Below are 16,534 nucleotides of genomic sequence, written 5' to 3'. Positions count from 1 at the left end.
TGTATGTTTGCTTGGTTTTTTAAGATATCAAGAGTATTATCAGAAATCATCTTTAAATGCAGCCATAATGTTCTACGATTGCTACATAGGTAAAGCTCAATGCCTGGAAGCAATTTCGTCCCCCTGATGCACACACTTCTGGTATCCCTGTAAAATGAGGTATTAACACCAGAGGTCAATGGTAAAGGTGGAACTATATCTTGTGACAGGGAAGGGCAACTTCTGGGTGTCCAGAGGCCATTCTCCACCCACCCTGGATTCGTACCATGGGCCTCTTTCCACAGGGCACTGCACAATCCACCAGGAGCCACCCAATTAAAGAAGGGGGAAAGGCCTGAGATCATGTTTGCTCCCGAAGTTCAATGGGCAACCCTCTGTTGTGCTACAGAGTGCAATGGCTTTGGGCACTCTGTAGCCACTATGGTCATCTTAAAAAAGAAAATCATATTGGTGGTGAGCACCAAGGGATAGCAGGGGTTGCAACAGGGCAGGGATATAGGGATAACTTTCCCCCTTTCTTTCCACCTCCCATTGATGTTTTTCCATTGTGCACTTTCTCATCTTGGTCAACTGTACCTAATGATATGGTGCTAGAGAGGCAAAATGCATAGCATATGTCAAAACACCATACATTTTGGACCAGGAGAATATAATGCACATTTTTCAGTGTTAATCATAATGTGTAGTCCACTATAAGATGTACGTGAAAGTTTCAGCATATAAAAAGATCCACCAAGAAGTCACATTCTGGAAACTGGGGCCATAGCTAGACCTAAGGTTTATCCCTGGATCGCCCAGGGGTGAAACCTGTTCATCTAGGTGACACACAGGGAATCCAGTGCTCAGGCAGGGGCGACTGCTGGATGATCCCAGGATAAACCTTAGGTCTAGCTGTGGCCTGGGACTCTGTCAAGGCTTAAATTTCTTTGCTGAATTTCTCCTCATTAGCTATCATGAACACCAGCTGCAAAACAGACATCCATTTTGACTTGTAAATAGATTGAGGGACAGGAGGTCACATCTCCATGATATATTTCTTACCCACCAACTCCTGACACAGAAATTCCACACAGAAATCTGTGAAACCTTTTATCGTTTTGTTACAGAAGTTCAGTTTTGTTTTGTTTCGTTTTTAACTTCTTAAACTGAGATTTGTTACTCCACCCTAGACTCAAAAGTAAGGGAGCAAACACTTGACAAAATTCAAATAGAAAAACGGTATTGTTTGCCAGAAGTTAAGTGTGAGATTCTCAGTGTCTTGAACTGCAGACCTTCTGTCAGGTTCCAAGTAGATTCAGTGCGAAAAGTAATCATTCCACATTCTGCTGTTTCACATGCAATCTGTGGAACCAGGATTTGCTTCAAAAAATTAGCAAAAGGGTGTGAACATCAGAGGTCAGGGCTAAATACAAGTTATCAAGAACTTAAGGTCTTCACTGAGGCAAAACAGACTACATTTTACTTTTGCAGTAAACTCTGGTTTCCATGCACGAATTAGTTCAGTGTAGTTGTGAAAGTTAGAGTAGACATCGGTTGCAGAATACAGAGTCCATGAAGAGACCATGTGCTGAATATTGCAGCCCCAAGCGATCCCTAAAGGTGTCTTTTGCAGAATGCTTTCCACCTACGCATTTCACATAGTCACCTTCTCTGGTGCTTCATTTCACATCTGTGATCCTGTGCTCTGTCCCAGAAATGCAATGCCCGCAGTGCTGTACTATTCTTCCCTTTTCTCTCTCTCCTGTACTATTGACTTTGATAACTGACATGCTGCTGAGGCTGAGAGGGTGAACCATGTGGTAGGATGAAACCGCAGCAGCCGTCTCAGAAGGGTTAATGAGAAGTAGCAGTTATTCATAAGGCAAAGCAAAGATGCAAGGAGGGAACCAGAGAGAAGAGCAAAACAACTTAAAAGCCTGCTTGACTGTGTGAAGATCAAACATTTCAGGCAGAAAGCTACAAATAAAGGCCTGTTCCAACCCTGTGGATCCACAGACTCCTTGAGTTTTATTTAATATGCAAAATATTGTGAGACGGAACATTTTGTTCTAAGTTAATAATGAATGAGCAGCCACAAAGTGAGAGATTATTTTATTTTATTTTTGAGATCTCAGATGGAAGCACTTTCTAAGCTGGCGCTCAATTCCCGCCGCCACCCCCCACCCACCCTGTCCCTCTGTCTCTCATTATTCTTTCCTTTTTGGAAATCTGGAAGAAAGTTGATATTAAATGAAATTGCTGTGCCTGTCCCTAGAACAAGAAGCAGGCAGGAGTTCAGAGTCCCAGGCAAACCCAAGAAAAAATAATAATATACACATTGATTTTTTTTTTAGGGTTCTCCTAAACCTCTTTGTTTGACTTAGTCTTATTACTCTTGCCTCTAGCCAGCTAGAGGGCTTTGGTTTTTGGCATCAGGCCTCGTTTTCTTTTCTTTTTTCCTTTTCCTTTTTGGAATGCTGGCTCATCTCTGGAGTGCGCTTTGCCCTCATTATGTGGTCAATATGAAAAGGATTTTCTTTGAGTCTGGGGATGGTCCCCTGCTGCTTTAATCTTTGGGAGCTTATTTAATATTTTTACAGGCAGATCTAAAGCAGTCTTTTCAGAGTCTATGGGGCAAAAAGCATGCCTGCTGTTGGGGGGTCAATGCAGTGCTCCAAAGAAACTATCTTTGCAGATCTGAAGGCCCTCTTCAGTAGAGCAGAGAATAGCAGAGGTCCCTCCAGAACATGGCAGGACTACTTATGGGACCTCCCGCACAGGTCAGATTTCAGAGACTATTAGCCACAATGAGATGTGGGTGGCAAAATGATATGCAGTGGATTAAAACGTGCTGCAAGAGCTCAGTGCAAGGGGTGGAGCTGAGTTGATGGATGTGTGTATATTCCTTACCTGAACTAGGGAGATACCATAGATTTTGCTGTTACTTTTTAGACAATGATATTGAGGCTCACCTGGCGCCAACGTTGTTATCTTTTTGGCGCCAGGTTAAGACTTTTCTCTTCTCTCAGGCAGTTAACAACATATGCTGAATTTTTAATTGACCCCAGAATAGTTGTTTTAAATGGATACTGTTTTTAAATAGATATTGTTTTTATGCTTTTAAATTTTTGTAAATCCGTTTTTAATGTTCATTGTTTTTAACTTTTGTAAACCGCCCAGAGAGCTTCAGCTATGGGGTGGTATATAAATGTAATAAAATAGATAAATTATAAATAATGATAATAACACTAATTGATATTATTAAAATAGCCATCATCCAAACAGGTGCTTAACTCACACAAAGGGCTTCCTCTAGCCCAGTCAAATTAATGACTTCTTTTCCTTTCAACTGCTGACTCACATGCCATTTCACAGTTTATGAAACACCCTTTGTTGCAAAAGCAGCTTGCCATGCAGGAAGCAGGGGGAGGGAGGCACACAGGAAAAGCCCTCTTGCATGCACATGGCTCTTTGGATCCTGGCTAATATGTATTGTTTATAAAGTGCTTTCTAAGGGCTCCATCACACCAGCATTTTATTGCACCCTCGTCATGCCTGGTTTGCCTGTTTGCAGGACATTGTGCTTGTCCTGCAGTCATCCCACCTCTTCTCCATTTTTCATGTTTTTCTAGAGCAGGGAAAGTCCAGTTTATTTCCTCCAGATGGGATAAAAGTTCTCTTCTGCCCCTGTGTATTGCAGCACTCATGCAATGTCCTTTGTTGGGGGGGTATGCTTTGAAGGAAGGTCTTGCTGATGAAAGAGGAGGGTGGGGCGGTTCTCCTTATCCAGCATGCACACACAATTTGGCTTCAAATTCCCAGTTTTCATATTTGTTAAAAATAATAATCTGTAAACATAATTGCTTTAGAATAAATAAAAAAACATGTAGAAAGCTCCTTTCTCTACATCTCCCTATTCATCTCAGTGTTTCCTAATCCTTCACTGCCTTCTGCACATCTAGCCAAAACATTCATTTTTCACCTGAAATAGTTGATATTCTATGAAAATGTAATTAATTCTAGCAGAGTAAATGTATGTCTGGATTAGGGCACCAACTAATACATCACCCCAAAAAAATTGCATTAAATTTGCATATCATAATTGTCTACATATAAATCTAGAGTGTTGTAGGTTTGTTTGTTTTTATGCACAGCATGACCAGATCTGATTTAAACTTTGATCTGCTCGGCAAAGGAGTTTCATTACACGATTGGACCAAGAGCATTAACCTCAGTGTCAGGAAAAATAAGGTTCGGAGTGTCCCTTAGTCACAAATGTTCCCAATTCTCCTACCTAAAATCTTTTAAATTGAGAAACCAGCAGAACTGCTGTGGCCTTTCCTGTTTTTCTACATAAAGAAGAATCCCTGGAGCCTATATTCACATCAAACTCTACTTGAAAAATACTCATGCTAGTTGTTGTAAATGGATATATAACCAGGTAGGAAAAAAATGTTTCTGGATCTCTGGTGACCACTTAATCTGCCAAGAAGGGTTTGCAGTAAATCATTGCATATCTTATTGTCATTCTAGAAAAATGCATCCTAGTGTATCATTTCTGGATAATATGCAAGTGAATGATGCATAACAATGCTGTTTGTTATGTTGCTGGGGACAGATGAGTATGTAACAGACCAATGTCCTATGGAAGAAAGTCTGTAAAAGCTACAGTGTAGAATTGGACACAGCATAATGGGCTCAAGTTACAGGAAGCTACATCCCGGCTGGACAGCAGGAAAAACTTCCTGACTTAGAGCAGTACGACAATGGAACTAATTACCTAGGGAGATTGTGGGCTCTCCCACACTAGAGACATTCAAGAGGCAGGTGGACAACTATCAGGTATGCTTTAAGGTGGATTCCTGCATTGAACAGGGGGTTGGACTCGATGGCCTTATATGCCCCTTCCAACTCTACTCTTCTGTGATTCTACGATACTATGAAGGAGATCAGCCTGCCTTGTAAAAGATTCACTTGCAGCATGGTTTTGGCTGGCACAACTCTGCAGCCGCTCTGCAAACACATGAACTCCCTGCTCAGTACATAAGAAGAACAGGAACTCTACTCCTTTCATTGCTATATCTTTCAAAATCTTATCCTTTTCCAGGGAAAGAGGCTATATCCCTTTTAAAGCGGAACTGGCAATCCTGCGGAGCAAGCATTAAAAACTATCATTAACAACCATTGTATTTAAATTAGAGATAATCTTGGGTACAATGGGGGGAGCTAGTGCTGGGTTTGGCCCTTGAGAAAAGCTGCAATTTCCTCTGCCATTGTCACTCTGCTGTCCTTGATTGCCACAAGCCACAAATTCCAGTGATTTACTGAGCCACAGGGTATAATTTGCACCACGTGTGAGAAGTTACAGCGCCACCAGGCATCCCCTTCAGAGGGGCTGGTGATGGACTGTCAGCTGGGCTTTGTTACTTTCAGTTCATGAGCAATCTGCATTTACGGAAATTGTGGGAGGGGCCGGGCCGGGGACAAAAGCTCCCAATTGACTTTCCAATTCCAACTGATCAAAAATCAAGAGAGGGACCCTCTTGCATTCATAAGCTATAGCGTTTGATCCAATTGTTCTTGTCTTCCCCTTTCTTTTGAAACACAATGCAGTCACACATCGTCAGAGATCCTAAAACTGACATTTGCTAATAATTACCATTATTATATATTCCATTTGTCTCCCACCCTTCCTACAAAAATCTCCCAGTGCCATTTTAGCCTTAGGTTGAGAGAGTATGACTTGCTCAAAGGCCACCTGGTGAATGAACTTGATAGCTGAGTGGGGTTTGCTAAACACACTGCACCACACCAGTCGATGCCTGGCACTGGCTAGCAAATACACACATGATGCTTCTAGTTTTAGCACTAGGGTTTGTAAAAATCCATCCCATTTACACAATGTGGATGTGTAAATTCTCTGCATACAATTTTTCCAACTCCAAACTTCACAAAAGTTTGTTAAACTGTGTCTCTGCTGTTGCTCACAAAGTAAATATCAGGTATACACATTGTCCCCCATCCAGCTAAAATAAGTTGTGACCATGCAAACCTATCCACTGTGAGTTGAGATTGAACACAGAGAGACTTACTTTGGAATGAACATGCACAGGATCAGGCTGAAATTTGCTATTATTTGCTCTGCTGGTTTCAATAGAATGTGCAGAGCAATCTATGCATGTTTACTCAAACCTAAGCCCCACTTTGTTCAATGAAGCTTACTCTAAATGTAGCCTTAATCTTGGCTAAATTTGGCTAGATTGGAGTGTGACTTTTTTGCCAAGTCCACTTCAGCTTTAGACTTCAATAGACACTCAGTTAGTGTAAACCAAAATCCATCCCTATAGGCAGGCAGAAGGGGTGTATAGACAGTAATATATCATCTCTGTCTGAAAGAAAAGCCTAAAGTTGAGAGATTGGTGGAAGAATTGCTGGATACATTTATTAGTCTGTGTTGCTCAGAAGGTCAAGATTTGTGATTGTAATAATCCTTCATGATTTTAAAATCAAGTGTCCCAATCTAAAGTTCTGTGAATGCTTTGGGGCATTCATGTGTGCATTCTTTCCCCCATCAGGGTCAGTGAGAGGCCTAATCCATGTATGCATGGCTTTGCACTTTTGGATTGGGTCTCTCAATTGAAGAAATAAATGTGACAACTCTATACCTGGGCTGCAGCTCTCTTGACCATAAGCAGTTGCTGGATAGCTATTTAGGAGTGTCCAAACAGAGAGGAAGAATTGATTAAAGATGCAATTCTTTGTGCACTTTCCTGGGAGTAAGTTCTATTGAACACAGTGGTTTTTACTTTTGAGTAAATATTTATAGGTTTGGGCTATACACTTTCCTTGTCTTTTAAAACACTTAGTTCACAGCTTGATAGGGAATAGCACATAGCATATGTGGCTATTAGTATTACAATAGATTCCCATGGTAGTTCACATTGAATTTTGCCCTCAGATTACATCGTGGGGCTTATGTTTATCTTTGTGTGATATTATATTATATTATATTTTCTTGCAGCAGATGGCTTTCTGTTATAATGTCTAGTGTTCTGAATCTTATTCATTGTTTCATCAAGAAGCAGAAAAACTTTGAAAAATAAAAAAATATGTCAATGAGGCAGAAGCCACATCATTTGAAATCTCCTACATAATGATATCACCCCCATTTTGTATTTCATTGACCTCCTGGCAACCAATGCCCTGGTCTAGTATCCCACTGTAGAAAACATGGAGGGACTGTTGGCAACCAGACATTATTCCTAATCTATAAAGGAAGGAGATGTTAAACCAGTCCAGAAATTCTCACTTGTAATACTTAATGATATTATTTGTCATTATTGTTGTTGTTTCACAAATTTATATACTGCTTCTCAAGAAAATTACGAAAGTGGTGAACACAATAACAACTTCACTAAAGTATAAATACCAAATACAACAATAATTATTCTACCTGACCACCGATAAAAATACTGTAACTGACTGGGTCACACCTCAGGCAAAGTCTGTAAGTCTTGAGGAGACCTTGGTAAATGAAGGCAGAAGACGCTTGACTAATGCTATTAGGAAGAGCATTCCAGGGGGTGGGTGCTATGACACTAAATGCACTTCTGTTAGAGCTCATAAAACGAACCCCAGGACCATATGGAACCATCAAAAATGCTGCTTCTGAGGATCGAATATGGGCAGTGATGCTGAATACAGGATAGACAACTGTTGTTGTTTTTAACGTGGGCTTAATAAAACACCTTTTAATCTTTTCCCAGGACCGAGTCAGTGGCTGAGAAGATGTTGACTAATTGGTTTGCATTCCTTCTCCACAAATTCCTAAAGGTAAAGGACTATTTAACTTCAACCCAGATCCCATTTCCTTAATTCAGTGCTTTTCATGTCCTTGTTGATTATCTAGTTTAACCTGGAAGGATGCTGGAAGGGTGCTGGGAATTGTAGGATTTCTTCTGTTTAAACATGCATAGGATTGTACTCTTAACATATCAAAATCTTGGTGCTTACTCTGTACTTGCTTGGGGGATGCCAGGATTATTTAGGATTGCAGTATAGGTGTGTCTTGTACTGCTTCCCTTAGCACTTGGCTTCTAGATTACATTACAAATCTAAAATTCCACACATGCATACTCAGTGGAGAGAAATCAAGAGACTCGGATACAAATGGTTAAAGGTGAAAAAGATAGGAGGAACAAAATGTTAAACTGGTCTTTCCAAGGCTATGCAGTTATGTTCCCCTGTCTTATAGGCTGTTCACTGCATTTTCAACAGTTGAATATTTGTTTTTCCTTTGAACACTTTATGCTTCCTTCAGGTGGATTGAAGATTTAAATAACTATTCCAACTTTCAGCCCATTTGATCTTGTCAACGTTGGAAATGACCACAGCCATCAACAGAGTTTTAGACAGGGTTCAGAGGGGAGTGGGTAGATACATTTTTTCAATATTATATAAGGAGAGCTGTGCTAGATTAGAGCAAAAGCCTATCTAGTCCAGTGCTGTTGCCTGCACCTTGGGAGCCAAAACATGTGAATCCACCTCAGCCTATGTTGCCTATGAGGCTAGATAAATAAAGTATCAGCAGAATTGTGTAGCTACTTTATAGTAAAGTTCTATCTTTACTGATAAGCTGGTTCTCTTGTGTTTTATGTGAAACAGGAATGTGCTGGAGAGCCACTCTTCATGTTGTACTGTGCCATCAAGCAACAGATGGAGAAAGGCCCAATTGATGCTATTACGGGGGAGGCACGCTATTCCCTAAGCGAGGACAAGCTGATCCGGCAGCAGATTGAGTACAAAACTCTAGTGAGTGGGTGCCTTCTCTTGAACAGCTTATGCTAGCACCAGTCTTGAACCATCATAGAGAACATAGAAAGTACACAGTCCCCATAGCTGGACATGGATTAAGCTGGAAAGCTAAGGGGCAAATGTTTTCTTCTCCCAAGTCCTCTGTATAATAGCAAGGCTTGGGCCAGATCTACACTAAGCAGGATATAACACTTTGAAAACGTTTTGAAGACTGTATAGGGAGTGTGTCCTGGACCTCAACAATTGTCACTACTGTTATAAACCATTTTAAAGCAGTAGTGTAGATCCTGCCTTGGTGAATCATCAAATAGCAGCAATTCTGAGCACAAATCCAAATAGAAATCCTTCCTGCAAAAGGCTGAGAGCTTAGGCAGGCAGGGAGTACCTTGTTGGAGCACCTCTATTAATAGAAATAAAGGATCTGCTCTATTACCCAGTTCATCATTTTCAGTGTTAGGGCACATACCTACAGATGTCCATATGAGTAATAGCAGAAAATAGGAAGTTAACCATCTCAAGTAGTTCTCACCCTCATTTTCAGAATTGAGTTTTTTTGATTTATTGGCGGTTTACATCTATAATTGAAGGGATGGCTTTCAAAAGCACCTGACTTACAAAAGTATTGTGTTCCTTGCGCAAGCGGATAAAACTTGCGTGTAAGTTGTGCATCCACTTCTGCGAAGTCCAGCCACAACCACAGTGTTTGCACATGCGGAATTCACAAATTTATCTCCACGTGCTTCCTGGTGTAGGCTTCCACACCCTTTTAGTGAAATAGGAAATTATTGTCCAATTTTAAATATGGTCATCTTCCCAGTCTAAGCAACACTAAATTGAGAACTCAGGTGATTTTTATGGAAATTACATAGTAAACAATGTTTCCATAGTATGGTGAACATTTCTATAGTTATATGCAGACGTTTTCATTCTTCATGGCTTTTATGAGTTCAGCCTAGCATTCTCATTATTTATCTTTTCTAGATCTTGAACTGTGTGAATCCTGACAATGAAAACAGTCCTGAGATTCCTGTGAAGGTGTTGAACTGTGACACCATCACCCAGGTCAAAGAGAAGATTCTGGATGCAGTGTATAAAAATGTCCCATACTCTCAAAGGCCACGAGCTGTCGACATGGATTTGGGTAGGAGCATCCCTACTTTGAGATAAAGGGCATGTCTACATCACGCCTATATCCCGGGGTAGTCCTTGGATCGTCCCTGTGTGTCCACATGATGCACAGGGGATCCCGAGGACAACCCAGGATGAGCAAGGACTTACACCGGGATATTCAGGAACCACAGAAAATCTGACTTTTCTGCAGTTCCAGGACCATCCCATGGAGCGTGGCCATGTGGTCACTGCTCCTGGGTCATCCTGTCCTCCCCGCGAGTAGCGGGTCACTTGAAATGTGCTCAGAGCTGCACAGCAGAAGTCCATGCCCATCAGGGGTGTGGGGTGGGGAGCAGGAGCATTTGGGGGGGGGGTTACCTTTAGCAGTGGAGCGCAAGTGCGCTCCTCTCGTTGTTTTTTAAAATGGCAGCCGTCTGGAATGTTGCACAGGCATCTAGACACCCAGGGAGGATCGTGGAAGCCGGTAAGTCTGCAATCTTCTCCTTACATCCTTGTGGTGTAGACATGCCCAAAGGGAAGATTCACAGAAGGGATTGGGATGTATCTTTGAGAGGTTTGCCATATCAAAGGAGGCAATGGTTCTTGCTTAGAACAATCATACAACAGCTTACAATTCCTGCATGTAGAGTATGTATGTGTATACCCTTCACCTAATATAGATGTTATTAATGTAGGAAGATCACTGAAGCCTGTTCTAGTGTTTGGCATTGTTCTCTGTGAGTCTAATGACAGGTCCTCCTTTCTCCTCTACTCCTAAGAAGAGTAGGGGTAGAGGAGTACCAGATCCAGGTTTTTGAGAGCCCATAGACAAGACACCTTCGTGGGCCTCCTCTTTCAGTGAGCTTACTTTCTCACTGCTATTGCCACTAACTGCTATTTCTCCTTGTCCTCTTTCTCCACATTACTTACTACTTGCTTGCTTGGCAGGCAGAGAGCCAGTAAGCAAGCAAGTAAGCAGTGGAATCTACAGCTCCTCCTTCCCACCATTGCCTGGGCTACAGCGAGAGACAGGTGAACATGCAGTTTGTAGTGATGGAGAGGAGGAACAAGTCCAGGGAGCTTTTATCAGTGGGCCCCTGCTGAAGTATGGGCCCTCAGCAAGTGCCCCATGATGACTAGCCTTGATACAGGCCCTGATGCTGCCCCTTCAGAAAGCTCTCCATACAAGGGGGAGAAGGCGAGCTAGGGCTTGTGATGTGTGGTTCTGCAGTCTTAGTATTAGTTTAGTCTCATCTGCCTACAGCCAAACCATTTTAACAACTACAGTTGCAGAGGAGTAAACAGGAAAAAAATCCTATTTTTCCTTTCCTTCCTTTCCCCCCCCCTTTCTTGAAAGATCAGCCTTCCAGAGAACCCACCTCCCATTAAGATATCTGCGCTTCTGAGTTTGATTGCCTACCATGCTCTTGTTTCCACTGCAGAGTGGCGCCAGGGCCGAATAGCACGAGTGGTCCTTCAGGATGAAGACATCACCACCAAGATTGAGGGTGACTGGAAGCGGCTAAACACCCTGATTCATTATCAGGTAAGCAAGCAAACCTACCATGCAGCCCACAGAAATCAGCTGAGCGGAAGACAAAGCAAAAAGACCAGGCATTTAATACCTCAGCATCTCTTCTAACGAGGCAGGCAGGGAGAGTCACATTCTTATGATAAATCAAAATGGTTCAATGTGTTCCAAGTATTAAAAGGGAAAACAGCCCTGACACACATCTCACAGGAACAAGCAGAGCTGAAAATTGACTAAATTAAACATGCCAGCCGTGTTCGTAAGACAGGCAGCATATGCAGAGGAGCTGAGCTCCCAGCTCTGAGGATGTGGAGGCCAGTGCAATAGCTGCCATGGGCAGAAACCTAGGACTAGAATGTGACAGAGGAGCATTGCGCGAGGTGGGGGTGAGATCCGTTACGGGCTGCAGATTATGCAGCTGGATAGAGCGACAGTCAGAACAAATGTCGCAAGATATCAGGCTGCATGGGCAATTGGTTCTCCACCAATTCACACACAAAGCTGTATTACAGCTCAATTTAGAAAGACTGGCCCATTTCATATGTCACTGTCTCCATATTGTGAAGATCTGGGCTCAGTTCCCTACTCTGCCACAGAGCCAAGCTGTGACTTTCAGCAGGTCATTTGGGTTGTAGTCCTGTTTGCCATATTATGCGAGATCAGTTGATCTGATTAAACAAGCAAAGGCTGCACCAGCTAGAAAGAGGATGATGATATGTTGTGTATCTACAAGTATAAATGCTCAGTCAGGCCAATCCACTTTTCCAAGTCTGGAGTGCTACACAGGAAATGGGCGTATTGGAATGGCACTTTTTCAGCCTGAAGTAGAGCAGCGTTCTAAAGAGCAAATGTGCTGTCCCAAGAATCCTATCTGCATTATCATTTTTCTCAGTAAATTTTTCATTCAGATCCAGTGAAACCTCCCACTTAGTAACTAAATTATGGAATGTCCTCCTTAGAAATCACCCTAATGCTGATTTTGTTGACTTTCCAGCACCTCATAAAATACCTTTTAAAAAAATCTCTCAAGGCTTTGACATTCTTACAATTTTTTAGTTTACTACTTGTTTGGTGTCTCATGGTATTTTTAATTGCTATTCTATTTTAAAATTGCCACATCTCTGTTCTGCCTTGATTTTTATCTTCTTTTTTAAAAATGCAATTCCTATTGCTGCTTTTTTTTAAAAAAAATGTGGTAGTGTTGGTTTTATTGTTTTTATTTTGTATTTTTCCCTGAGACCTTCACAAATCAAATGAATAAATGACATGTCTAATTATTCACCCAAAACATGGTGGAAGATTGACTCTTGCTCGGTCAGATGCTTGGAATTTAATAAAGGAAGAGTGTGTAGTTTTTATCAGGTCTGCATTGTGCAGGAGAACATAACAAGGGATATTATTATCCTCTTTTAGCCGTAAATTCTGTGAATGTTTATTCTTCTTGATTCAGCATTTTCTAAAGCAGAACAGATTTTCTTACCATTTGCTCCTTTAGGATTTCTTTTTCTCCTTTCATTTTGTGTTAAATTTAATTAATTGCACAACTGTATGGCAGCCTCCTATTGGATTAAGTTTGACAGTGTTAGTCAGTAATCTGCTGTCCACATCATAAACACCATCACTTTAGTTGGTTTGTCAGGAAGGAAGAGTGCCCAGTTTAGCTCTTATGCTGTAGACTACTTATCTACTCACCTGGAAGCATCAGGGTAAAGGAGAAATAAGGGGGGAACTTGCACTCTAAGGCCAAATATAAACACAGCAATTAACACATAAAAAAACTTGAAAATGAACATCGAAAGTGTTATTTGGCTGCATTTATATTCCTCAACGAAAGCTCCTTTCATGTGTTAGACGCATGAAGGGGTCTTCACACAATTTCCACAATTAACCTCCTTGAAAAGACTACAGTCTTGAAAATTAGATAAGAAATATGTTAAATGCTAATAAAACCAGAGAGCTTGGCTGAACTGCCTTCAAGAGTGTGCAGGGTTCCAGCTCCCAGAAAAACCTATGCACATAAAGTTCTATGCACATGGTTTCCCCCCTGTAGATGTCCACACTCAATGTGTGGACGTCGGGGTGGGGAAAGGAAGACACATAGTCTTGGCAGTGAGGCCAGTATCATGGCTTCCAATGTCTGGTTATTGTGTGATGAACCTTTCGTATACATATAATGTGATAACAGGATTATAGTTATTGCTATTCCAGGGAAATTTCTAAGGAGGAAAGAAAAACCTAAAACATTTCTATTTTAGTTGTAAAGTTACACAACTTCCTCGAACTAACATGTTAATTTCCTCTGCTGTTACTCTTCCTGTAAAATCCCATGACTATTGGACTTTATCCTACATAACTCACCCTGCTTCTGAAACAAACCATTGTGCCTCCTGAAAACAAAACAGATGGTCACATAGCAGGAAGATGATGATTTCAGGATCAGAAATTAAATTGCTTTCTTTCAGTGGAAATATGTGTATTGTTCATTTGTGTGCGGCAGTTAAGTTATATGCATACAGATTTAATAGGAAGAGCCTGGCAAGTGCATGGCACTCTATTAAATATTCAGCCAACTTTAAAATCAGTTTTGACAAAATCCGTCTTGTCCAGGAAGCTGAATGCTTATTGAGTCCCTCTCATGGTCCACATGGATGGATCTCACCATAAGGCATGTGAAATAAAAATCACTCTATGGTGGTCAAAAAGCACCCAGGAGAACCCAGTGTAATCCAAAAATGGATTTGCTCAATTGTGTTTAATGAGACCCTCCCTAGTAAATGTGCTTTGGATTGCTCTCCAGATTATTTGATTTATTTATTTATTTATTTACTTTAGGAAAGGTAAAAAAAAATTATACCTGCCATTTGTGCTAACTCTCTGGTAAGCATTCTGCCCATTATATGATATCTGGGGCTATAGACACTCTAGGTGTCACATACGTAAACCATTTATTTATCTTCAGTCAGCAAATAAGCGAGACCGTAAATAAAATTCATTCATTCTCTGAGATGCAGCTCCTGACAACCTCCGCAGCCTTTGCAATTTGCTACTTGATAACCCCATTTTCCCCAAAGGATTCGGCCTTGTAATCTGTGCAAATGACATTGTCCAGACAAGGATTGCATGGCAGAGGAATTCAATGAATTTTCAATTGCAGGTGCTGATTAGGGTGAAACAGAGAGTGCACTAGGCTGAGAGAGGAGATTTAACCCTTGCTGAGTTAGGGTTAGCTCACCACCAGTGAACCAGTGGTTGGAAACACTTGACTGGTGAGGGAAGGATTGAAAGTTGTGGGTGACTGATTATGTCAAAGCTTCTTCAGATTTTCCTGTGGAGAAGGAAAGATGGTCTCAAGGAGGAGCTCATTGATGGGTGGCTGTCCTCTGGCTTTAGACAGTTTCCCTATTCAATTTTGGTTTTAGCATCCAGATTTCATGAAAGAAGAATGCTTGGAAGGTTCTTGATGCAGTTCTGTTTCTGAAGTTAAGCGGCTCTTGGCCTAACCAGTATCTGGATGAGAAACTGATGAGGAACCCTGTGTATGTTGCTGTGAGTTCCTTGGAGAAAGGGCAAGATACTAATGTGGCAAACAAATAATCATTTTAACTCACACAACAGCTAGTGTGGTGTAGTGGTTAAAATCTTGGAAGGGGACTTGGGAGCTTTGGGTTCTGCTCCACTCAGCTATGAGTGACTTTGGGTCAGTCACTGACTCTCAGCCTAACCTTTCTCATAGGGTTCTTGTAAGTATAAAATGGAGAGGAGGGGGGTCATGTAGGCCACCTTGGGTTCCTTGAGGGGAAAAGGTATGATATAAATGTAATAATAAATAAATTGGCTATCGCCATAAAAATGCAGAAGTTAGACAGTCCCACTCAAAGGTAATGTAGTCTAGCTCCATTTATTATATTGTTCCTTACTTTTATTTTTTACTTGGTTTCATTTGACTAATTGTGTGGCAGCTACACACATATGCACACTTTCCACAACTATGCAACCTTAATTACTAGCTGCTTTAGCCTTCTGGGAGAGAAATTGGAATTCCTTGAAGAACTCGGTGTTTCCCCACCACCGCTGCCAAAACTGGCAAATGAAATTCAAGAGTAATAGAACCAGGGGCTCAGCTAGCCAAGGGGTGGAAATCCAGGGATTAACCTCACTTGCTTATCCTTCCTCCTGTTGAGGAGTCACTATACCCCTTCTTAGGAATGTTTCTGGGTGTCATGTCTAGCTCTGCTCCCCTTAGGTTGGGGGAAGGAGTTTCAGGCAATCAATCAGAATCAGACTGTGAAGTAGAGGAGACGGTGAAGAGCTCTCATAGGCTCTTCACCAACTGGGAGTGAACCTTCTCCAGAGCTTATCTTTTCAAGGGTAAACAACACACAGTCAGTGAGAAATCAGTATTCTTCTGAGGGAGAGAGAACGGAGAGGTTAGCTGATCCTAGAGTACACCGCAGACTAAATAGGGCGGAGCTAAAGGAAGTTGAGAGAAAGTCGGCCTGACTAGCATCTCGGCAGAAGCTGCATCAGAACTAGTCTCCCTGAAGTTAACGCATTCTGAGAAAAGGCTTTCTGTTCTTCTTCTTGAAAGGACAATTGCCTTGCTTAGTTTGCATAATGCCTAAAGGAAAGTTCCTAGAGATTAGACTCTCTTCAGGTGAGAAGAGATGTTTATTGCTTGAATAAAGCTTTGTAGATTGCTTAGCAGACCTCTTTATTGTCTCCCACAACACTAGTGTATTCTCAGAAACTCCCTTTTACTGTAACTCTGCATAGGACTCTGCACCTATTTCGTCTGTCTGTCACTCTTGAACATTCAACTCAATAGAAATATTGCTTCCTGAGGCCTCTCAGATCCTGTGAGGCAACTATATGCTATACAAAAGACACAAGATATCTCTTTTTTGTTTCTTTTATTTTACTCAAATTTCCACTATAGAAATGTATCCTCCTTCATTTGCTTTTATTGTTGTTGGCGTAAACTTGAAGGAAACTCTGCTTAATAGCTTCTTCTAGCCACACAGCTAGCTAGGAACTCTTTTTTGGCAATTTCCCCAGTTGACCTTCTAACCAAATCCCATCCGCTCACAAAACTAAGTCTTA

The 16,534-nt window shown here is 41.4% G+C and overlaps 1 protein-coding gene across 1 annotated transcript in view; it reads left to right on the top strand.

Moving 5' to 3' along the window:
* PLXNA2 (plexin A2) overlaps positions 1–16,534 on the top strand; it is a 498,241-nt gene that overhangs the window by 450,018 nt on the left and 31,689 nt on the right. The window contains exons 23-26 of the mRNA XM_063142969.1: positions 7,746–7,812; positions 8,644–8,790; positions 9,775–9,934; positions 11,346–11,449. Of these exons, the coding sequence (XP_062999039.1) occupies positions 7,746–7,812; positions 8,644–8,790; positions 9,775–9,934; positions 11,346–11,449 (478 nt within the window). The remainder of the gene's footprint in view (positions 1–7,745; positions 7,813–8,643; positions 8,791–9,774; positions 9,935–11,345; positions 11,450–16,534) is intronic.

This window comes from Elgaria multicarinata, chromosome 1, assembly GCF_023053635.1.
Source record: "Elgaria multicarinata webbii isolate HBS135686 ecotype San Diego chromosome 1, rElgMul1.1.pri, whole genome shotgun sequence".
NCBI classification, from domain to species: Eukaryota; Metazoa; Chordata; class Lepidosauria; order Squamata; family Anguidae; genus Elgaria; species Elgaria multicarinata.
This window is presented reverse-complemented; position numbering and strand designations above follow the sequence as displayed.